The sequence below is a fragment of the Astyanax mexicanus genome, chromosome 18 (genome assembly GCF_023375975.1).
Source record: "Astyanax mexicanus isolate ESR-SI-001 chromosome 18, AstMex3_surface, whole genome shotgun sequence".
Lineage (NCBI taxonomy): Eukaryota > Metazoa > Chordata > Actinopteri > Characiformes > Acestrorhamphidae > Astyanax > Astyanax mexicanus.
This window is the reverse complement of record NC_064425.1, coordinates 29,949,646-29,974,029: the sequence shown is the minus strand read 5'-3', so window position 1 is coordinate 29,974,029 and position 24,384 is coordinate 29,949,646. Positions and strand designations below refer to the sequence as shown.

The following is a 24,384-nucleotide window of genomic DNA, read 5'->3' as shown; positions in this document are numbered from 1 at the left end:
TCCTGCGCTTAAGGTTACTGTGACTTTTTGGGCGCGTGCCTCGAGGACACGGCCCGAGAGCCGGCCAGGCGGCCGTATTCCAGAAGAGCGGCTCCCTGCGCCATAAATCAAACGTATGATTTAGAATTTCCCACTTAAGCGCAAGGGTCATTAGCGATCATCAGCCGAGCGGGCCATGCTTTATATGTATTGTTCCACATGGGCAGATTCATGCCAACTGTGCAACTTTCTTTGATCCAACAAAAATGCACGCAAGCTCTCGGCCAATTACCAGGGAGCGGATGTGGAAAAGAAACTCAGCAGGATGGTGGAGCTTGTGTGTCCTCCACTCTTAAAGGCTGCTGGATGCTGCTTTGGCAGCTGCCTCTGCAGTGGAGAGTTCAGAAAAAGAGAGAGAGAGAGAGAGAGAGAGAGAGAGAGAGAAAGGGAATAATAGCAATCATGACTGAAGTGGATGGGCACTCATATTCGGCTCATTTTATCAATCACGGGGTTGCTCAAAGAAAAAAGACGAAGCAAGAGTGAGCGGGAGGGAGCAAAAGAGAGAGATAAAGCATGTTTTGGAGAGTGTGTGTGTGTGTGTGAGTGTGTGTTTTTGTGTGAGTGTGCCACTAAAAGCGCTTTACGCTTTTCATAAGTCATGGTTATTGAGGTCTGAAAGTGCTTTAACAGGAAGTTAATCCTGTCGGCGCACACATTTCTGCCTCCCACCGACCCCCCACGCCACTTTGACACACAAAAAAAAAAAGAAGCCATACGTGATCTGACCCAGTTTCCCAGCGAAATATAAAAGAAAGCCCGGATTCAGAAACAGCCTTTTCATGATTTTCCTCGTTCCGGCTGCGTGGAGCATTGCCGAGATCATGCAGAGACACCTGAATGACATTCTACAAGGCTACACTCTGCATTTCGTGTGATCATGTGCCACTTACATTCCGTGTCTCACTCTTTTTTTTTTTATTGGACAGATATATATATATATATATATATATTTATGTGCACGCTTGTGTGTGCAAGAGATGCAAGAGAATGCGTGAGCTGAGAGTAAGAACATACACAGAGAAAGAGAGAGAGAGTATAAATAAAAGACGAGAAGCTCTTTCTTCACTATTTGCTCAAAAAAATAAATAAATAAAAAGAAGAAGAAGAAGAAGAAGAAGAAGCATTGTACCTTCAGGCCCTTCAGGGCTACAGCCTCCCTCGCCCCGCGTTCCTGCAGAGTGTCCGTTTCTTCCAGGTTTCCACTTTACAAGGCACTGATGTATCTTGATGCTGACCCCAGCCAAGCACGGGGGCCATCTCTGCCCTATCACTTCCTCTCACGTCTGTGTCACGCCGACCAGCAGGAATTAAGGTCACAACACAAGGCCCAGCGGAAAAATTTGGGTCAGCAGCAAGGTTGAGACCGGCTGAAAAAAAATGCTTTTAGCGTAAATCAGACGTGCGCTTTTCGGACAAGCTGTCCTTTCCACACTCGGAAAGGTAGCCAGGGTGCAAATCTTCCTCTATTGTGCAGCTGAGGTGGATTTTCGAAGGTGGACTTTCACAGTCGTGAACGTTTCTTAACATTTGGAGGCTCATTTGAAGTGACCTTCTACTGTTAAAAAAAACATATTTTGTCCCTCAATTTTTAAATTGGAATATTATTGAAAAAAGTTACTTTATTTCAGTAATTAAGTTAATTAAGAAAATGTGAAACTCTCTCTCTTTCTCTCTCTCTCTCTCTCTCTCTCTCTCTCTCTCTATACTCTCTATATAGATGTATTACACACAGAGTGATCCATTTTAAGCTTTTGTTTCTTTTATTGTTGATGGTTATTGCTTACTGCCAATGAAAACACAAAAAATCAGCATCTCAGAAATAGAAGAATATTAGAATATTATATAAGACCAATTGGTACTTTTGGCAGTGTGGAGTTGTCAGCAGAGGGAAGCATAAAGTGCTGTAAGATTTTGTTGGAAAACACTGAACTCACTTTAGACTTGATAATAAAACACAGTGGGTCAACACCAGCAGATGACATGTCTTTTCAAACCGTCTCTGATTGGTGGAAACTTCACACTAGATCTCAAGCAGTTTGGACTGTGTGTCTCTCCACTCTTCCTCCAGACTCTGCTCCCTTGATTTACAAATGAAATGTAAAATTTACTGATGATCAGTGATGGTTTGGAGAGACATGTTATCTGCTGGTGTTGGTCAACTGTGTTTTATTAGGTCTAAAGTCAGTGCAGAGTTTTCACTGAAAATCTTACAGCACTTCATGTTTCCCTCTGCTGACAACTTTTATGGAGATGCGGATTTCATTTTTCAGCAGGACTTGGCACACTGTCCACACTACCAAAAGCAATACTTTAACTGGTGGCTAGTTAGCTAGCTATGCTGTATGTATAACTTGTTAGCTAGAAAATATTCAATACATGTTGCTGACTTTATTTAGCTAGCTAGCTAAAACTGTAGGTTTACACAAGAACAAATGTCTCATCTGTCCAAGGTATCCCAACGCTAGCTAGCGTGCTGATACTGACGCTTCATGCACACTTTAATTGAAGAAATTAGCCCCTCTCGCCCACAGCAGTTATTATTTTGGTGTTGGGTCTCAGCTATGCAGTGGCACGGGCATGGTTTTGCATACTTTAAAAGCAAATAATGAAGTTGTTTTGAAGTGATCTAAGACTTATTTGTGTGATTATAAATGTTTATAAATGTATATTAAGAGCTACAACCTGCTATAGAACTTGTTTAATGTCAGTAGTAGTCAATTGTAGTAGTAATGTGAATTCTTACTCTTGTTCATTTTTACAATTCAAACTGCTTAATTTTACTTACTGGAGAAACATTTTTTTCTAAGTAAAGCTATGTAGAGAAACTCTTTTAACCTTATTATTGGTTAATGTCTGTTTTTAATGTCTGTTTTAAGCCAAAATTACCAATTTCTGTTCTAGTTCTACTTAAAAATACAGTGCAACGTTTTTTGCAACCTTATTTATAAGCAATGTCAGTTTAAGATTTTTAGTAAAGATTTGAATACCATTTGAAATGTTTTACTTTATTTCAGTAACTCAATACAAAATGTGAAACTCATATATTATATAGATGTATTACACACAGAGTGATCTTTTTTAAGTGTTTATTTATTTTATTGTTGATAATTATGGCTTACAGCTAATAAACATCCAAAAATCATTGTAAGACCAATTGGTACTTTTGGCAGTGTGGGCAGTGTGCCAAGTCCTGCTGGAAAATGAAATCTGCATCTCTATAAAAGTTGTCAGCAGAGGGAAGCATGAAGTGCTGTAAGATTTTCAGGGAAAACAAAATTGCACTGACTTTAGACTTGATAATAAAACACAGTGGATCAACACCAGCAGATGACATATCTGAGGTCTAGTGTGAAGTTTCTATAATCAGTGATGGTTTGGAGAGACATGTCATCTGCTGGTGTTGATCCACTGTGTTTTATCAAGTCTGACAACTTTTATGGAGATGCGGATTTCATTTTCCAGCAGGACTTGGCACACTGCAGAAAGTACCAATTGCTCTTATATAATATTTTAATTTTCTGAGATATTGACTTTTGGGCTTTCATTAGCTGTAAACCATAATAATCTATGGCAAATTCAATAGTTATTAACAGCTATAATTCCATGTCTATGTCTGTGATACACTCCTATTTAAAATACAAGACAAAGAAGAAGAAGAAACAAATTGATTTTGATTGTGCATTTTTGAACTTTATTCAAAATCTGTGCAAGTAAACACCAAAATGAACACATTTCAAAAAAATGATATCACAATAATATTCAATATGCTGCAGTGATCCTGCTCGAAAACAATTTCTTCTCAAAACACAAGATAATTCTTTGAAGCATCAAAGGAACCCATATTTGGAGCTGTACTGTATTTGATACTGTACTTGATGTGATTGTTTTTTTTTATTATTATCTTTATTATTATTTTCACCTGTTTGGTTTTAATCTTGTAAAAAATAAAATAGAATAAAAAGAAAATAAATATTTTCATATGCACATCTGTTTCAAAAGTTCAAATTACAATATTTTGCTCAGCAGTCTATTTCTCATAATAAACAGACAGAATACATTTTACATATCGGGCTTCATGACAAAATAGTTATGCTTAAGACTTTTTGAACTCCCCCATGTCCAGTAATACATAGGAACCTTCTCATGCATCTGCATGCAACAGGCAGCAGTGTACTGTTGAATATTTGACATAACACAACATGTCGCAGAACGGATTATCGTCTTTTTTTGTTTTTTATCAAGAGACACATGCAAAAGAAGGACGAAAAAAAAAGGGAATAAAAGAACATCCTCTAAAGTATGTACATATTCACACAGCCGGTACTGTGAAGTCTCTTTAGGAAATTCCAAAACTAAAATGCTTCTCTTTTCATCCATATAAAATAGCTGTCTTTCATAAAGATAAAGATTATGGTATGTACATAAATATAGTTTTCTAAGAGTCTTTAAGATCGAGGGGACAAAAATAACTCGGTAAATTCCCATATTGTAAATGTAAGACCATACATTGCCATGTGTGGAATGGTAATGGTACCACGGTACTCCCTTCATTAGTACGACACACCCATTAAAATAACACATATTCTTCTTAGCATAACTAGAACACTCTCTACATCTCTGACAGGCTTGATTTGTCTCATTTTAATGCAACCATTCAAATTTCTTGCAACACATTTATTTATGGCACATGCTGATGCCAAGACATATTCATAACAACAGATTAAAGTCAAACTTTACCTGATCAGGTTTGTACGCTTTTTTTTTTTTTAATTCATCTTATAGAGTATTGAAAATCTTAACTCTTGGCTCGGTGCAACAAAATGCTGAGTCATTGTAAAGCACTTCACAAATCAGTCAAAACAACGACGAAATGAGTAGAATAATAAGTAAAATAAAATAAAATAAAATAAATCAATAAGTAACACTAATACCAAAAAAGTATACGAGCTTCACATATCATACACATACATACTGTTTCATATGTTTTCATATGGATGAAGTTTGTCCATCTATGATGGTGAACAAATTGGCTAGACGGAGCAATACAAACGCAGACAGTTCTGTCTGAAGTGGGACATACGTATCTTCATATTTCATATTTTCTTTTTTTCAAATGCCTGCATGAAGGCTATGAAAGTTACAGCAGGTCAAGGTCTATTCCTGTGCAGCATCACAAGGGAAATTAATATCTGCTTAGTGCATGCCTACTGAACTAGTCAGGGGAGTCGCTGGGAAAAACAAAACGCAGCCCTGCAACATAATGTAGCTACCAGAACTCAGCTTTAACCATGTTGGTGATAATTATTTTTATTAATTTGATTTAACTGAAAAAATTCAGCTCACATTTTAAAATGACATTCTTAAAAAGGGGTGCTTTACAGTTTCTTTAGTAAAAACCTGTAACTAAAAGAACCATATGGATGGATATTTGATTGTTTGCCTGATTAAAGGAAACCTTAGTTGCATTCCAAAGCCTAGGCTGCAGCTAATAAGTATGTAGAGGATATCCTCTAGGGCTGCACAATATTGAAAAAAAAAAGACATTGCAATATATATATATATATATATATATATTTTTGACGATATACAACGCTGGAAAAAATAAGAGACCACTTAAAAATGATGAGTTACTTTGATTTTATCAAATTGAAAACCTGATGAAAGATGGATGATCACAAGTCAACCAACCAAGCTGAACTGCTTGAAGTTTTGCACCAGGAGTAAAGGCATAAAGTTATCCAAAAGCAGTGTGTAAGACTGGTGGAGGGGAACATGCCAAGATGCATGAAAACTGTAATAATTCCAGCAAATATTGACTTCTGAACTCTTAAAAACTTAAAACTTAATGAATATGAACTTGTTTTCATGGTTTCATTTTATTTCAGGCATTTCTCATTTTCTGCAAAAAAATGCTCTAAATGACAATATTTCTATTTGGAATTTGGGAGAACAGCAATCTTCATTTTACTGAAACATATACCTATAAATAGCAAAATCAGAGAAACTGATTCAGAAATGGAAGTGGTCTTAATTTTTGCCAGAGCTGTATATTTGCAGTCATTATATCAGTAGCATTAAAAGCTCTTACATGATAATTGACTAAAATAATTATAGTGCAATTATTTTTGGGACAGTATATTTTCCAAACCAAAAACATATTTTATTGCACGGGCAAAGCATAAGTGCCGCAGTTGCAAGAGGTGGGACATTTCCTGTAACATCAAGACAAGGAAGGCCTCGTTACAATGATCCATTACATATAAGTTACCAAACATACGTGACCAATAGGCTCTGGAAAAGAAGTCTCCATATGACTGCAGCCTTGGCTTTGGAACGCAACTCTTGTGAAGGCATTTTTACTTCTTTTTTTAAGTAGGGTGAATTCAGGGTGATTGGGATATATATGGTCAGATGAAAGAGTTTAAATGAGCAAGGTTATATTTCTTGTGTGAAGGGGAAAAAAAACAAGAATGTGAAACCTTAAGATCAAATTTGACATCGGTATTACAGAACTTGACATCCCAATCACCCTTAATTCACCCTACCATAACCCTTTTGGCATACAGTGTGGGTTCAAATTTAGATTTAGAAAGCAAATGTTTCATTTCTGCATTTGTGAATTTGAGGAAGTCATCCAGAAAACAGCGCTAAAGGACAGGAGATTAAGCAGTGGGGCCATGAACGTACACAAAATCAGACGGCTCAGCTTTCATCAGTTGACCAACCAAATGGCAATACAGATAAGGAAGCAGAGTGAAGAAAGACAAGCACATTTTCATTCCAAAACTCCAGAAGTCTTTTGATCTGAATCACTTTGTGACTAAGATTTCTTCAGTGACCCGTTTAGCCGCGGTGAGTCACAACTGAGAGTTCCGTTGTGAATTTGTGGGTTTAGTTTGAAGTCAAAGACCTCAGACTCCTCTTTCACCTTCATCTGCACCCTGCACTGTCCTGACCTTGCTTCGAGCTCTGCACTCTCTCTAACCAGATGTGCATTGCTCCTCTGGAGCATGTAGTATAAAATAGGGTTAGCCTTAGTCAATCGTGGAGATTCTAGCTGGCAGTCTTGTTGCAATTTATCATCCAGGTTCACCAAACTAACTGATGCTTTCAAGTCCCGGGAGGTTGGGGCGATGTCAGCTTTTGACCTGGAAGAATCCTGCTGTGTTACGTGGACAGAGATCTCTGAACGAGATTCAGGTCTGTTTGTACCTGCTCTCACAGTAGACACACTGCTGGGACTCAGGCGCTGACGAAGGCTTTGTAGCTCCCCATTGTTATGTGGCTCTTTGATTGTACTCCCATTTAGCGTGGGATGTGCCAGTGGACTGAATGTACTCCTGGACTGGGACAGTTCCTTCAAACAGTTATCTGAAAGAAGAAGCTGTTTCAAAACATTAAATCCACGGCCATCGTTACTGTGAGATTCACACTGTGGAAACTTAGTTGGTGGACTGTCAGCTTCCGGAGGGCTGGATGGGTTGCTGGATTTCTGATTTTCAGGAATTCCAGAGTTCGAGTAGTCACTACTGGCCTTTTGGGTACCAGGACTGTGACAGACGTCTTGTCGGCTCACTTCAGCTCTCTGGTCCTCTGGTTCAACCGATGAAAACTTTCGCTTCTTTGGGATGGTTGGTCCCTGATGCTCCACTGGTTCCTCTTTAACAAAGCCCTTTTTTGAGTCCTTTGTGACTGTGGCTGGCTTTAAGGTTTTGTGTTGCTGTTGGAGAAGATGACAAAGCAGACCATCTCTGGCTGTATCCACCGGTGACAGTGGCTCTTCTTTTATGCTTTCCTGATAAGCAATATGAGAGCTGTATCTTGGTGATTCTGCTAAATAGCTTTGCTGCTGCTTCGTAACTTTTTGTAAGGTGTCATTATAAATTTCATCTTCCACTGGCTCAGTTTTGACTGAAACATCTGTTGAGGATCTACTCAAATTATCTTGGCATTGCGAGTGGTTGGTTTGCTTTTCTGTGGAAATGACCTTCGCAGACTCTCTCTTTCGTTTATGACCAACTCTTTCTCGTTGGGTTTTATTCCCAAGAAGAAGTTGCAAGACCGTGCGCCTCTCGAGAAGATTTTCAATCTCTGACCCATGCTGTGTTGGCTCTGCTACACCTGGGACTTTCATATGACTTCCTTCCCAGGTTGGGGTGTTGCTTTTCTGAACGGGCGCTGTGAGCCTTTCTAGCAAAGCTGCAGAACCTGATGATGATTTAAGTTCTTGTGTCTGTCTTTTGATGGGAGGTAACGAAGCCTTTGGTGGGGGAGAAGAAGTGGTGGGAGTTTGTTTCCCACACTGAGCCAAGTTCTGCAAGAGTTTGCTGGCAATGAACGGTTCTTTAACACTTGAAACTCTTGCAACAGTTGAAGGTGTTTTAGTTTTACACAGATCCAAAGGGGCAGACTGGGTATGTGAAGGGCTACATAAGTTGTATGGTGAAGCACGGGTATTACAGTCTCTGGAGCCTTGGGAGAATGTTGGCAGTAGCTTAGGACTTCTCGTATTCAGTCTACAATTTGGGCTAAGTTCCCTTGTATCCTTACACCTGCCAGCATAAAAGGGACTTGGACTGCTTGTAGATGGATTACTGACCTTAGATTGGATTATAACTGGCTGTAAATCAGGATTAACTAAGGCCTTGCTTGCCTTCTCGTTGTTTTTGTGATCGAGAAGCAACTCCAAAAGGGTAACCTTGTGATGAGGTTTCATCTCTGGACAAATGTTGTGTAACTCTTTTGGTTCTGTGGGGACTATGCCAGTTGGACTCCCTGACTTCCACCTGTTTCTCAGAGACTCAGTGACCTTGTCAAGTGCAGGTGAAGATGAGGAAGACAGTGGTGTTGGCATATTTACTTTATTCTTTAGAGAGAGGTCAATCGGAGAGCAACTGGAGTAAGTGCTCTCAGCATCACTGCTGTCTTTTTGTACACTGCTACCAGAGTTTGAATGCTCGCTGTCTGAAAACAGTGGGGAACCGCGATTAGAGGGGACACTCATGTCCTCCTTAAGGTGGCCATGGCAGTTCGGTCGTTGTGGAGTGTTATGGCTATTTAGAAGCTGAAGAAGCAAACTGCTGCAGTTCTGCGATGGCCTGCCTGGCCGGCGCTCTCTGAAGGGTTGTGTCCTCCGCATTGAACCCTCTGACCTACTTTGGCCTGTACTAACGCTTGGACTTTGTCTGTTGGAGCTTGTTGACATTTGAGCAGGTATCCCATTTTTGATTTGTAAGGAGCTTAGTCCGTCCTGGTTTGTCGGAGGCTGTGCAGAAGTTGAAGGTTGTGTCTTTGCTTGGGTTTGGTGTGTGGCCATAGCTGCAAGCCTTTCGCTGGCTGATCGCCCAGCTAGCTGAGCTTTAAGGGCTTGTTCTCTGGAATACTGCTGCAGGTGAGCTTCACTAGAGAGCAGTAGGGCCAGCTGACTGCAGGCCACACTAGGTTTGGGTGATGGGGCAGGGCTCGACCTGATATTTACCAGATTAGCAACAGCTTTCAAACGCTCAGTGCAAGGAAGGGATTCTGTTGAAGGGGAACGAGTATTGTGCTGCAGTGCCATTGGAGACTCTGATGACCTCTCCTGACTTGGCCGTCTGTGGCGATATGACTCACTGCTGATGGCTTTCTGGACTTTGCTGCTCTCTGTCCTCCCTTTGAAATGACTTGGCCCTGATCCATGACCATGCCCGGGTGCCTTGTCTTCTGGGTCAGGTTTACTGACTGGACTGGAGGCATCCTGTGGCATCAAGCTCTGGACAATCTGCTGTGACAGGGCCACGTTTTGAAGTCTTGTGTTGAAGGACTGGAGCAGACTTGCTAGCAGCGTGCTCTCTCCTTTACACTGCGATGAACCATTCAGGCCACCGTGGTGCTCTTCCATTCGCCCATTAACTTCCACAGAAGGTGTTATTCTCCTTTTGCTCTCATGCTCAGTCCAAGCTTCTGATCGGAGAAGCCGAGCCTTTCTGAGATGCTGCGTGGTCCCTCCATGGGGAGTTGTTTTGTCCTGCTCTTGTGGAGTGCTGTGTCGGGGCAATGTAAGCCCTGATGTTTCCTTGTTTTTCTGCTCCTCATTGGCATTGCCAGCCTCACCTCTGTCTGTTGCGGTGGCAGCTTGCGCTCCTGCTACCCGATGCATGAGTAAGCCTTCCAGATACGTTAGAACAGCAGAATCCTGGTGTGTCTCAGGGCCAGTCTCTTCCCCATGAGTCATGTTCAATATTATAGTCCTTTCTATGGCTGACCACCACAACAGAGGAAAAAATGTTCAGTTACTTTCCACCCAATGATCTAATGGCTTTTAGATTCAAAACAGGGAGGAGGGGGGTCCAATCGACATAGACAGAAGAAACCAAAGTCAAATGCAAGCTGACTCTATATATTAATTGACTGGTTTCACTGTTGAGATGCGAACAGTGCCATGGTGTTGAGATCCGTAGAAGCTTCTATGCTCATAAATGTACAGCATGTCTTCTTCCAAGTCTTGGGTGAACACTGAGGCAGTCGCCCGTACCCTGATTTCCTGACCACAGGCACAGCTGGAGATGGTCCTGCATAAAGAAAAGAGAAAACTCAATTACAACACTGACAATGATAGACACATACTGTTTAATATAAACACTTGATAAATCCAACAAGCCAACTTCACTACTAGTGTTGCTCCCTTTATAATGCCTCAAATATAAAAAATAATTATAAAATATGAAAATAAGTACATAAGTAAGCTCTAAACCTGATTAAAGGCCCACATTCTCAGCACCAAGCTTGCCAGTAAAGTAAAACAAAAGGTCTGTTGATGTACAAGGACAACTGAGAAAGGGCATAAAGCTTGGAATCAACCTCAAGTACCTCGAAATTTATAGGTCTGCTCTTGCATGCACAGGGGGTTGAAGTGCCGTGACTCGTTTTATTCCTCAAGCAAAAGATCATGACCAAGGATTAGCCTTGTTCTCACACTAAGAGGCATCAGTCATCATTCAATCCTGCTTTCACCATCCCCCCAAACCCACTCAACCCAGCTGCTGCAAATAAGGTAATACAGAATCCTTGATGTGGCAGCTGGGAGTCAGTAGCAAACCTCATTTTGCTTTTTGTACAACTCTGGTCTCTTGGTAAAGCAGTGAGAATTAGCCTGCTGAATCTCATTAAGTCTGAGTACACATATGCCTCGACTGATTTGATGGATATTAAGCAGAAACAACAAAGTGTGGCATTCCAGAGAGGATTGACTGTTTTGACAGAACCCTTGCCAAGATAACCCACACAACTGCCAGGTCAGTACTCCGCTTCTATTTAGACTTCAGTAGACTAGGGCGAGGCCTGCATTTTTAAATGAGATATAATGCTTGTTCAACTGTGGAGAGATTATAATAGAATAAGTCCTAAAATGTTTTGTAGGCTTTACTCTATTCATATTATTAAATGTGATATTTAAGACAACAATCTCTAACAACATAGTAAGTTCTATTATATCAGACACAGTGCCTGGACCTGTGTAAGGTAGCTGTGATGCTGTGAAAAAGGTATTTGTCATATTTATATAATTTAAATGATTCATATCATCTAATCATATTAATGATAATTCAGAGGTGAAACCTTTGGGACAAATTGGATCCTGTAACATCTGGCATAAAAGTAACAGCATGAAATGGTGAAATATGAAATACCTTAAGAATATTTTACCAGTAGGCAAACATGGTGGTGGTAGTGCAAACACCGATCTAGGGCTGGACCTGTACGACCCCTTAATCTGCTCTATTTAACAAAATGCTGAAGAAGAAGAAAAGAATGTCCACGCATAATTTTTTAAAAGCTAAAGCTTAAACTTATTTGGATTATGCAGCAGGACAATGACCGGAAGCATAAAACCAGGTTCACTTCTAAATGGCTCAAAGTGAACATAGTGAAGGTTTTGGACTGAATTACATTAAGATTCTATGGACCTTCTAAAGATCTTGAACATGCAAGTAAGTGTGGGCCAAAACTCCCCTATAGCAATGCCACTGCAAGGCTGTATGTGAAGGCAGTTGCACAGAAAGTAGACAGCTCTTTCAATCTCTGCCTCTTTCTCTCGCTCTCTTTCACAGTGTCTTTATGTCTCTCTCTGTCTGGTCAATGTTCTCTAGAGCTGTGTCAGCGCCCACATACAGTACACCTGCCAACAAGTCAGAGCCCTGCACTGTCATAGCACATTTACATTCCAACTGCGTTATTTCATAGAATGTACCACCTACAGTTCAACAGACTCATCAACTGTCGCCGTAATGCAGGATGACGCAGTGCCCTAAAGTTCCACTGAAGTCTACTGAAGGCCAATGCAATTACAGCAGGTTTGCCAGACCTCTTAACAAAACTGTGGTCCCACCAAATTATTTATATATCATTTCCTGCTTTGGAAAATCCACTACAGACAGTCTGACCTGCGCTTGACCTGTTATGATGAATGGTATTTACGGGTCCATTTAGAAAATGGCAGAATCATTATCCAACACGACACTAGGTATCTTGTCAGCAGCAGAACGCGCACTCTGCTTGATCCTGTCAGAGCTCAGTGGTCACTGCAATGTCAGAACATGGCTTTTTGCTGCTCCTAATTGGCACCTCTGCTGCATTTGCTTTCAGGGGGGCATGAAGGTGAGGGAGATCCCACAACCTTGTCAAGCTAAAGCTCCATAAGGCAAAGGGCTGCCAGTGACAAACTCTTTCATAACCTTCTAACTAACAGAGAATGTAATTGAGAAACCTCTGATATGGATCTTGTTACTTTAAGAACACTGTGGGAGCATGAATGAACATCTATGTGAAGATACTGGATGCCTATTATTATTAGTATTAAATGAAACACCTCGAGGGTTTTGTAATTTTTTTTCTTTCATCATGTTCTTTGTAACATTTCGTAGAATTTCACCAAAGGAACTGCAGTCAATAAAGCATTCCCTGAGATCTGTACAGGAGTTCAGTGAATGCATGGTCAAAAGGTGTCAAAAGGCTGATTTTATCGATTGCAAACGTTACTGACACTTCACTCAATGCTTTTGTCAATAGGGTTATTTTGCTTGGTAAGCCAACACAATGAGGATGCATGAAAATGATACTGATGATACATGACTGAGGAACAAACATGTAAGCTCTTCAATGGCAGGACTACTGGCCAGCTCTCCTACAAACATCTAGGTTTAATTACTCTTTCTAAAAAAGTCAGAAAATTGTTGAAACCTAGTGATAATGATGTCTTTGACAGAATCCTGGTTAATTATGACCTATACTCACAATATAATGATCATCACCACAGGAGATAGGTGAAGACACTCCTGAACAAGTATCCTGGGGGAAAAAAAAGCCTTGCGAAATGAGTGGCCTGATATAAATGGAAAGGACCTGATATCCGGGCTGGATCCAGAATCATTTCTCAACAGCGAGGTGGAAGATTAATTGAGCCCTCCAAAAAATATCATATCATAAATTATGTCCACGGTCCAGAAATTGTAATCCATTTATGCTATTTAAAATGCATGATGAGGCAAAAGAAGCAGAACCTGCTGCACGCCCGGTTTGAAGTCAAGGTCATTCGCTCAGCCAGGGCTGTTTGAGTTGATGCAACAGCTGGCGCCCATACAAAGCATTAGGTCTTAATAAAAAGTGACAAACCTGCCCTTGCTCTGCGCATTCGCGTCCAGCGTCTGACAACTCTTTACTTCGCAGATGTGGCCTCAGCATTAAACTAGAGCTCAAGGTTGACATGGCCCGACCATCGACACAATAAGTGACGTGGTATGATTATCCTCTGTCTGGTTGCATGGAGAGATGCATGAAAGCCCGTAGAACTGCGACAACACATTCCTAAGATAGCGTCGGGTGACTTACACGATCAGGGCCGTGGACCACTCAAACTAGGTCACTGTGACCTACTTCCAGTGAAGCATGACGGGCATCGCGCATTGACATTTCCCAGCTGGAGCACGCCCCCTCATGCCCCCTCATTACAGCTCCACCAATCAAACTGGGGTTAAAAGCACGAGTTTGACCTAAATTGCTGCAAACCAAAAACGAGCTGCACAGGGTCTTTTGCAGGGTCAAGCTTGGGGTGGGGGGTAAGGGGGGTAAAGGGTAAACAAGCGATGTGTTCCCCACCAAACCGTGAGGAATACTTGTTCAGGTCAACACTCTTCGTGTTGTGACTCTCAGCAGTCTTCACTTCTCTGAATATCATTTCAGAGCCCTGTCAAGAGTTACGGCCTTGGCCTTAGACTTGTAGATTTATGGCACTGGGGTATTGTTAACGGCAGTTCTCCGAGAAGAGAGGGCTGGTTCGCCTCTAAGCCCGAAGGGCATCCATCAATGTCTGTGCCGTGTAACAAGATAGATATGACATGCTAAAGTCATATCGAGCACACTGGTACCACTCAAGGCCAAATTTGATTACAGACCAGAGCTGGGATGAGGGAACAAGCAAAATGTTTGCAGCCTACTACTAATTGGCTGTGGAAAATTGCCCAATTTCCTGGGAGGAAAATTGCAGTAGCCATGGGAATCAGTCTGGGACCATTAGACGACCATTATTTCGCAGAACTGTAGTAGCACATTAAGGGCTGTGCAATGTGAACTGCTGGGAGTGGGCCTTATCAAAATGTGCCTGACTCTGTGGAGAAAGTGAACATGGTGACCTACATTATCCAGGTTAACAATTACAGATCTGCCACACGGCGTGTAGGAGAAGCAGGCTAGTAAGTAAAAAATAGTTCTAGTAGATAGTTTTCCCCCAAGAACTCCTAACACACAGGGATAAATGAGTGTGTGGACTGGGCTGGGGGACCCTGAGGACTGGTTTGAGAGCCCACGCTGCTCTGAGGACATGAGATCTTTGATCACTTTCTTACACTTGGGTTCTTGGGAAAGAACAAGACCTCCCACACCACTATGTATATAGCACACAGGAAACACATGACAGAGATAGCAGAGATAGCAATCATGTAAATATATAGAAGTAGCTGGTATTTAACTGAATCTATTTTTCAGTCTTACTAGTAAAATGTCCCTGTGTAACTGAACTGGCTGCAACACAAGCATAACAGTTGGAAAGGTGTTCTTTTTATATACTGTATGAAAACTTGCTCATTCAAATTGAAGGGATTAAAAAGGGTGTATCTTGCTTTTGTAGAGTCCTGTTGTATCTACCGTCCAGGGAAGACTGTCTATTACATTTTAGAGAACTGTTATGAGAATCTGATTTCATTCAGTGACAAGAGCATTAGTGAGGACATGCTGAAGGAGGCATCTGTCCATCATTTCAGACAACACAGCTCACTGCTCCAAGGCACAATGCTGTTGAGCCTTGTAGTATCTGGGAGCGCAAACAGTAGACAGTTCTGGAAGAGCAGGGCAATGGTATTTTTCAGACAAGCTCTGGATTTGTTGTCCTTTTAGAATGTCTAAAGCCAACCCCAGCTAATAAAATAAAAAATAAAAAATGAAACAGCAGAAGAGAAGCTAGCTTATAAGCTTCTAATTCCTCCATTTCTAATCCAGTTGAGGGTTTGATGCCATCAAATAAGCCACAACACAGAATCAGGGCACAAACCAAAAGCAGGAGATGCAAACAGCACACTTTATCTGCTCTCATCTCAGACCCTTAAAGGTCACAGTAAGCAGGCTGGAGGGCTTTCAGTCACACACACACACATACACACACATACACACACATACACACACATACACACACATACACACACTCTACACTATACACTGCTCCCGTCCTGCTGAGCTGTGATGCCAAGAACAGGTACAGTGTAGTAATCAATTTGCTCTGCAGACTGGAGGCTGATGTGAATACTAATATATATCCATAGCACCCCTCCCTCACTCCCTCCCTCCCTCACTCTCACTCTCTCTCTCCCTCACTTACTCACATTCTCTCTTTCACTCACATTCTCTTTCTCTCTATCTTTTTCTTTCACTTGCGGTTTGTCATTGTGCATCCTTTTCTCCATTTCCTCTCTCTCTCTGTTTCAGTTTTCTCTTTGTGTGTCTCTTTCTCTCTCTCTGTTTATGTATCTTGTGTTTTTCTCTTTCCTTCTTGTCTGTTTTTCTCTGTCTTTTTCTCACTCTACTTATTTCTTCCTGTTTTTTTTTTACTTTAATCTTTCTTACTCTCTTTGGTTACCTCTCTTTCTCGTCTCAATCTTTCTAATGTCTGTTATTTTTTTTCTTGTACATTTTCTTTCTTTTCTCTGTTCTTTCTCTAGTCTGTATCTCTCTTTTTATTTCTGGTCTCTTTCTGCCTCTCTCTCTCTTTGTGTTTATCTCTTACATTCTTGCTTTTTTTTCTTTGTGCCTCATTTGTATTTTTTCCTTCTCTATCTCTCTCTGTCTCTCTCTCTTTTGTACTATATATCTATTTTCCCTTGTGCCTACCCTCTCTATCCTTTTCCTTCTCTATCTCTCTCTCTTTCTTCTATCTTTTAATGTTGTCTCTGTCTTTCTTACTTTTTTGTTCTTTATAAGCCTCTCTCCTTCATACTCAATTTTTATATTTTAACCCCCATTTATTTGTGTTCCTTCCTTTCTTATTCTCTCTTTCTTCCTCTGATCTCTATCTCTGATATCTCTTTATTAGTTAGATACAAGTTTGGATACAATCAGGGTTAGCACCTGAACATCCCTTTCAGACAGCTTCCTCTTGCGTCCACAGTTAATCCTGTTGGATGTGGTTGGTCCTTTTTGGTAGTATGCTGACATTACCCTGGATACCGTGGCTCTTGATACATCACAAAGACTTGCTGTCTTGCTAACAGATGCGCCAGCAAGACGTGCACCAACAATATACATATGTATATATATATATATATATATATATATATATATATATATATATATAATATATGTGTGTGTCTCTGATCTCTATCTCTGATATATATATATGTGTCTCTCTATTAGTTTTTGTTCTTTCTCTGTGTCACTGTTTCTTTGTGCTCCTCTCTCTGCGTGTGTGTGGTTGACACCTCGGTGTGGCCCAGTAATGACCGGTACACCGAGGTCAGCAGTTTTGTCCTCTGTGCAGATAACCACCGCCACTAATCAAGTGTGTGTGTCCTACAGTGTGGGATTAGAGGGCTCGCTCAGTGCAGCCCAGCACTGAATAGCAGCTAAGTGCACGCACAACAAGGTCACCATTAAACCTGCAGTAACCTCACCACCCACACACACACACACACACACACACACACTGTCTCTCTCCTCTCATTTCTCTGCATGCTGTACTCTTGCCCTCAATAGACACATGCAAGCACATACACATATACACACACGCACACACACACACACACACACTGAGGCTTACCCTCTTTCACTCTTTTAAATGCAGAGACGTGCACACACAGACACACACACAGACACACAGGCACTTCTACGCCCACACCGGAGCGCAGTCTCTGCTGGCTCGGGATAATTCATCATATTTTACTAGTGACTGCTTTCCACCTCGGCTGAGCGATATTGCAGCCTGGCAGAGTGACAAGAGTGAGGCACAGGCACTCTCCGCCTTAGAGGATGCTCCACTCCATCGCCACACACTCACTTTTATACCACAGCAGTCTGTGTGTGTGTGTAAGTGTGTGTCCGTGTGTAATAGAGGAGGAATTAGGCTTTGCTATGGCTTCTTCGCTATGCTCTGGGAAGAAAGCTAAGCCAAGCTGAGATGCTTGAATGGACAAGACCTTTATTGCTTGAACTTGCCCTGCAGCACTTAGCAATAGAACTTCTTTTTTTTTCTTCTTCTTCTCCTTTTTCCTCCTCTTCTTCTTCTAACAGAGGCACAGAAAAAAAAGAGAGAACAGAGAAAGCTGGACCTTTCTTATAGGCCGAGTTTCTATTCAAATGTTTTCGCATACACCTGCTGGGAGTGCAAACACACCAGACAGTTCTGGGAGAGCAGTGCAGAGCCATTTTTTTAGACAAGCTGTGAATTTGTCATGTCATAATGTCTAAATCCAACACTATAAGGCGCACTGGATTATAAGGTGCATTTTGAAAGACTATAAGAAACTACTAATTCAGCAGTTCTCAGTTCCGCTAAGGTAAGTAAAAAAAATAAAAAAAGACTTTCTATTAAAGTCAAACAAGTTTTCTTTCCTGAAAACTATTTATATGGGTGAGTAAAGTGCTTCCGTTTATTTACAGTAAGATTAGATTACCAAATTTCTCCAGCACTAAGGCTGGAGCATTAGCATTAGCTGCTAACCGCTCCAGCAGTGCTAGCTGGGGTTAGGAGCAGGCTACAGGCCGATTATACTCCCCTCTAAACGAGGAAATAGTGAGCATGGTAAGCGGATAAGGTTAATGCTGCTCCAGAAGTGCTAGCTGGGGTTAGGAGCAGGCTACAGGTCAATAATACTCCCCTCTGAACGAGGAAATAGCGAGCATGGTAAGCGGGTAATGCTAATGCTGCTGCACCAGTGCTAGCTGGGGTTAGCAGCAGGCTACAGGCTGATCATATTTACTATATGATCAGCCTTTACGATATATCATATAGAAATATCGGTTAGAAGCTAATGCTAATACAGCTCCATCCATGGTGCTGGAGAACTAAACTGAAACTCCTGAATAACAATGCAATTTGGCTTTAAGAGTGACTTTTTCAGTGCTTCTTTCAACCTGACTGGTAAAATTCATACATAAGACACACTGGATTAAAAGGTGCACTGATGGTTTTAGGGAAAATTAAAAGATTTAAAGTGTGCCTTATAGTGTGAAAAAGGTTAATAAAAAAACAACAACAGAGGAGTACATGATAATATCGGCAGTATAGGATAGTATAAACAGTACAGGGTAGGGCACGGAGCTTAGTATAGGATAGTAATGGGTGTATATGTTAGTGAAGGAGTATAAAGAAAAAAAAAATAGTATATAGACTGAGAAAAGGAGACAAAGTCAGGGAGAGACACAAAAAAGAGAACAAAGCAAGCGTGTATGTGTGTGTGAGAAAGAGAAAAAGAGAGAGAGTGACAACCTTTAGCTAGTTGTAATATACAGTAAATTAAACACAGAAAAAAGAGCCCATTTGTAGTCATTACACTGCAGTTTGTTAACCAGGCAATAATAAAGCACCAAGGCCTCAACACATTCTTCAGATCTCAGCATATTTCCATTGTAAGTGGCCACAGCTGACTTTTATTTAGAGTCAATATCAGTTACCTGGCCTTTGCTGTACAGAATACGCCGAATTCAATACGCATTGAATTAATTAATAGTGATAAAGACCATTAGCCCAGTCCTCTTTACAGCAGTACCAAACACAGCCTGACAGGACGGATCTAGGAGATTAGGGCGGAAAGTAGTAGAACATTTCCCTTTTGAAAAAGATCTAAAAGATCTATAGTACTAATTCCTTGTTTTATACACTCACTGTCCATCATTTTATGCAGCTTTTTTTTACTGACCAAATAGGAGTTTCTCTGCATACTTTATTTTCCTTCTTTTATTCTGATTTTCAGTGTCCAAGATGGGAGCACGAGCTATTATTTGGGTACTAACCAACACAACCTTTACAATGCATGAGATTTAGAGCTTTTGACTCTGACTTTACTTTTTTATTTTACATCTTCAATGTAGAGCAGCTACTGTAGGAGGACAGTGAGTGATTAAACACAGTGTTTAAAAACTCCAGCAGCACTGCTGTATCTGATCCACTCACTGTATCATCAGTACAACACATTGTGCTACTCTATATTATATCTTATGCAATTATATCACCCAAAATTCTGACACGATAAAAAAACAACTCCATATTGTGATGTCATGATGTTCTTACATGTCGATTCATTGCAAAACTGTAAGCAAGTCGATATATATTAGACAAACAGTATTTTTACATTAGGCACTGGATTATAAGGCGCATTTTATGGGACACTAGTAACTAGTAACTAGTAGTAGGAACATGGGTGTTGCCATGTGTTCCTTCTAAATTCAGCGGGTCAGCAGAGACCTATAACGCTAAGCTAAGTTAAGTAAACAAAAATGTAGATCTTAAAAAAAACATTTAAGACGAATCAGACAAGTCAAACGGGCGCTAAATGTTAATCTACACAGATTTATCTCCAGAAAACTGTTTTCTATTTGGGTGAGTAAAGCACTTCGGTTTATTTACTGTAAGCTTACATTTACAGATTTCCACTAAAGCTAGAGCATTAGTGGCTAACCGCTAGCAGTTAGCAGGTAACGCCACCCGACAGAGCTACACTGATTAACCCTGAGTATTCCAGTAAGCCAGGACAATATTAGCTAGCAGTTTATCCCACGTAGCTTGTTTTAACATGGTAAATGCGCAGACTACAGTCTGATATACTCGCCTCAGAACAGCAAAAGAGCTAGCACTTAGCACGATTAGCGGCTAATGCTAATGCTGCTCCAGCAGTGCTATCCGGGGTTAGCAGCTGGGTACTGGCAAATAATACGCACCTCTGAACAGCAAAAGAGCTTGCACTTAGCACGGTTAGCGGCTAATGCTAATGCTGCTCCAGCAGTGCTAGCCGGGGCGATAATACTCACCTCTGAATGGCAAAAGAGCTAGAACTTCGCATAACTCTATATAACTCTGTACTTCAGCGGGGTGGCTTTACTGCTTCTTACAACCTGACTGTTAAAATTCATACATAAGTCACACTGTTGATTTTTGGGAAAATTAAAAGGTTTTAAGTGCACCTTATAGTGCGAAAAATACAGTATATCAACGACATAGAATGAACCACTCCCTAACACCTATCTTTACATGTAAACTTGATAGTTTGATATACATTCTTTTACCTAAAACCTAAACTTATTTTAAACTTAATCTTAAACTTAATCTTTTTTTAACTTAATCTATTTTTAACTTAATCTTTAACTTAATACTCAAGTGTGTCTCTATTTTCTTACAACCCATATGATCCAATGTTCCTATTTTTATATATAGTACAAAATACAACACAAAATGCAACAAAAATATATATTTTTGGTTACTGACATCAAAATAGACCATATTATTAATATGATTAAAAATAAAAATATATGCGCATCCACATGCACATCCTTACTAAAAACAGCGGAAAGAGACTCTGATCGTGTTTCGTTCACAAAATAAAGCATACATGTCTGTTATAGGCAAGATGATGGGGTTTGACAGGAGGTGCCCCATTTCTGTCAATAACACCACAGAGAGCATTAAAGGGTTACTCAGTACATAACGAGCATCATTATCACTCTCAAACAGAAGGATACGACCTCCCTGATGCTGTTTCCTACACAGTGGGAGGGTGAGCGAGGAAAAGAAGACTGACAGTGAAAGAGAGAGAGAGAGAGAGAGAGAGAGAGAGAAAATGACATGCAAATGAGAGGAAGGAGAGAGAAAATGAGAGAAAGAGAGAGAGGGAGGGAGAGATGGAGAAAAACAAATGAACAAACTAAAGCACTCATAGGAATTCACTGCCTCTTATTTCATCGCTTTTAGACTGCAGAGCGAGACGAGAGGGAGCTGCCGGGGCTAAAGCACATTTATATGTGCGCAAATGCGTGTGTGTAAAGGTGTGTGTGTGGTTGTGTGTGTGTGTGTGTGCATGTGGGGGGAGTGTATGGTACATTGCCACTATCTTTGTCCTTGACATACTGACATCAGGCTACTGTCATGTGACACTCTGTCATTGGCCACCTGGCAAATCGTCCACCTTCTCACGACCTCATCCTCCAGTGACCCGAGGCGCTGCATCGGCCTCCCACCCTCCCACCCCTCCACACCCAGACCCAGTCAGCCCCCACCCCTATAAACACCCCCCCCCCTTGCTGGGAGAAGGTCGAATGGGTCACTGTGTCCTCATCTGTAATCCGCTGCCATTCGTCGGCAGCCAGGGCCGGAGGAGGCAGCCTCGCTACGAGGGGAGAATGCCCAATTAGGCAGCTGTCACACAAAGCAGGGGCTGCAGAAAGAGAAAGAGAGAGAGAGAGAGAGAGAGCAAGCAAGCGTGAGTAGGAGAGAGATAGAGAGAGAGAGAGAGAGAGGTGGGGAGGGAGGGAAAAAAACATCCCCTCCTGTCTGCTGAAAGGACAAGCAGCTGTGGGTGCCAATTACAGCGATATGTTAACCCCTTGGACCCTATTCCCATCATTCAGGTGTCAATCTTAAGACTTACTGTCCACTCACTACTATGAATAATTCAGTGCCCACTGAAAATCATCAGTGCTGATCATTTATAGATATACAGCTCTGGAAAAAAATAAGAGACTAACTAAAAACTATTAGTTTCCTTGATTTTACCAAATTGAACAACAAAAAAAAACCCTCTGGAATATAATCAAGAAGAAGATGGATGATCACAAGCCATCAAACCACAAGCCCAAGCCGAAATGCTTGAATTTTTATTGCACCAGGAGTGGCATTAAGTTATCCAAAAGCAGTGTGTAAGACTGGTGGAGGAGAACATGCCAAGATGCATAAAAACTGTGATTAAACCAGGGTTATTCCACCAAATATTGATTCCTGAACTCTTAAAATTTTTCTTTGCATTATTTGAGGTCCGAAAGCTTTGCACCTTTTTTGTTATTTCAACCATTTCTCATTTTCTCATGCAAAGAATTGCTCAAAATGCATTTCTATTTTTTTTTTTTTTGCAATTTGGGAGAAATGTTGTCTGTAGTTTATAAAATAAAACAACAATGTTCATTTTACTCAAACATATACCTATAAATAGCCAAATCAGAGAAACTGATTCAGAAACTGAAGGGACAAAATACTTTTTCACATAGGGTCAGGTTAGTTTGGATAGCTTTTTGTTCCTTTAATCAATGAAATCATTATTTATACTTTTTTCACGACACTGTAGAGCTTTAAAGCTTTATGGTGGCACAACTGTCTTACTGCTAGCTTGTTTAATAGAGGGTCCAAACTTTTGGAACAGACAGATCTGTACGTAGATCTGTCAGGAGACAGAATATCACAGGAGATCACCAAATCCAAAGTTTAAATTCCATCAACAACACAAACCTCTACGATGAGGGGGCTTTGAGCATAGAAAGGCCTGCCCTTATGTAACAGGGGGGCCTTAACCTGCAGTCACTCCTTGATTCTGATTTCCCATATTTTTATACAGTATATTCTGGGTAATTTTCGATTACATAAAATGACAGTAGCTTTTTTTCACATTGTACCCCTGACTTGGCACCTAGCTGCGATGTGTGTCATCTGCTGGGTGCTTCAGATTGTTTTGATCTGTCTGCCTGACATTTACAATTCAATATAGGGATCCCTTTGATGTTATTTTTAGATGGGAAAAGAGTTCAGCTATCAAAACAAATCAAAAAGTTATGTCAGGTTCGTGAGACATTCGTGCGACTCTTTACTGAAGGTTAGATAACTTTTATACAACCATAAATTGCTAACACTTTACTCGAGCCCTGCTTCATAACACTGATATAACCACGCCATAACCATGTCATAACAGATGATGTATGCAGTCATGATAGTTTGGCCAGACTCCAAGAATCCATAGAGCTGAATCGGCTGAGGGAAGTAAGCACATACTCACTATGGAGGTGTGTAGTGGGTCACATGTCACAAGCTGTGACGTAATGGCTGTTTAACTAGAGCATCTATATAAGCTGATGTAGTCTTTTCAAGTTACATGACTGTTAGGATGCAGCCTACTTAGACAGCTGCTTACAGAGTCAGTGCCTACATACACACTAGGTTTTGAGACACACCCCCTATGTTCATTAGGTGTGGCCAATATGGCAAATTTTACGATACATATAAGCCTCGACTTTATTTTTTTTTTAATAATTGTCATATTATCCATGCATTTATTTGTATGTTTGTTCACGTGTATAACAGTAAACAGTATTTTAGCTAGTCCTGCAATGATCAATGCTTCAATAACTGCAACTCCATACACACAATATGTAGGCCAAAAAAAAGTAGGTAAAAAAAAAAACTTTACAGGAGAGAGAAAAAACCTTTTAAACCTTCAATGGAAGTCAATGTAAAAGGAGTTTATTTCAGGTCATTTTGAAGTATTTCTATTGGTCCGTTTATCAAGAAATCTTGGCAAAATGTAAGGGACAGCATTAATGTATTAATCTTTTAATATTTCTAATAAATCTTTTTATTAATTTTTATTAATATCTATTAATATTTTCTTTCTCTTGAAACCACATTTATCAAAATGTCACAGCTTTTATTTATTATTGGACAGAACTATGATAAGATAATGATAAGATATAAATATTAAGACATTGTCACGCCATTGTCCTGTCATTCCTGCTGAGCACAGGAGTGACAATGAGCCCAAAGACTACAATCCCCAGCACTCTACGGACTACAAA

The 24,384-nt window shown here is 40.6% G+C and overlaps 1 protein-coding gene across 1 annotated transcript in view; it reads right to left on the bottom strand.

The window, feature by feature from the left end:
• Positions 1 to 5,615: 5,615 nt before the first annotated feature.
• nrip1a (nuclear receptor interacting protein 1a) overlaps positions 5,616 to 24,384 on the bottom strand; it is a 60,678-nt gene continuing 41,909 nt past the window's right edge. Inside the window, exon 2 of the mRNA XM_007229240.4 lies at positions 5,616 to 10,592. Within this exon, the coding sequence (XP_007229302.3) occupies positions 6,863 to 10,255 (3,393 nt within the window). The 5' untranslated portion in view covers positions 10,256 to 10,592 and the 3' untranslated portion in view covers positions 5,616 to 6,862. The remainder of the gene's footprint in view (positions 10,593 to 24,384) is intronic.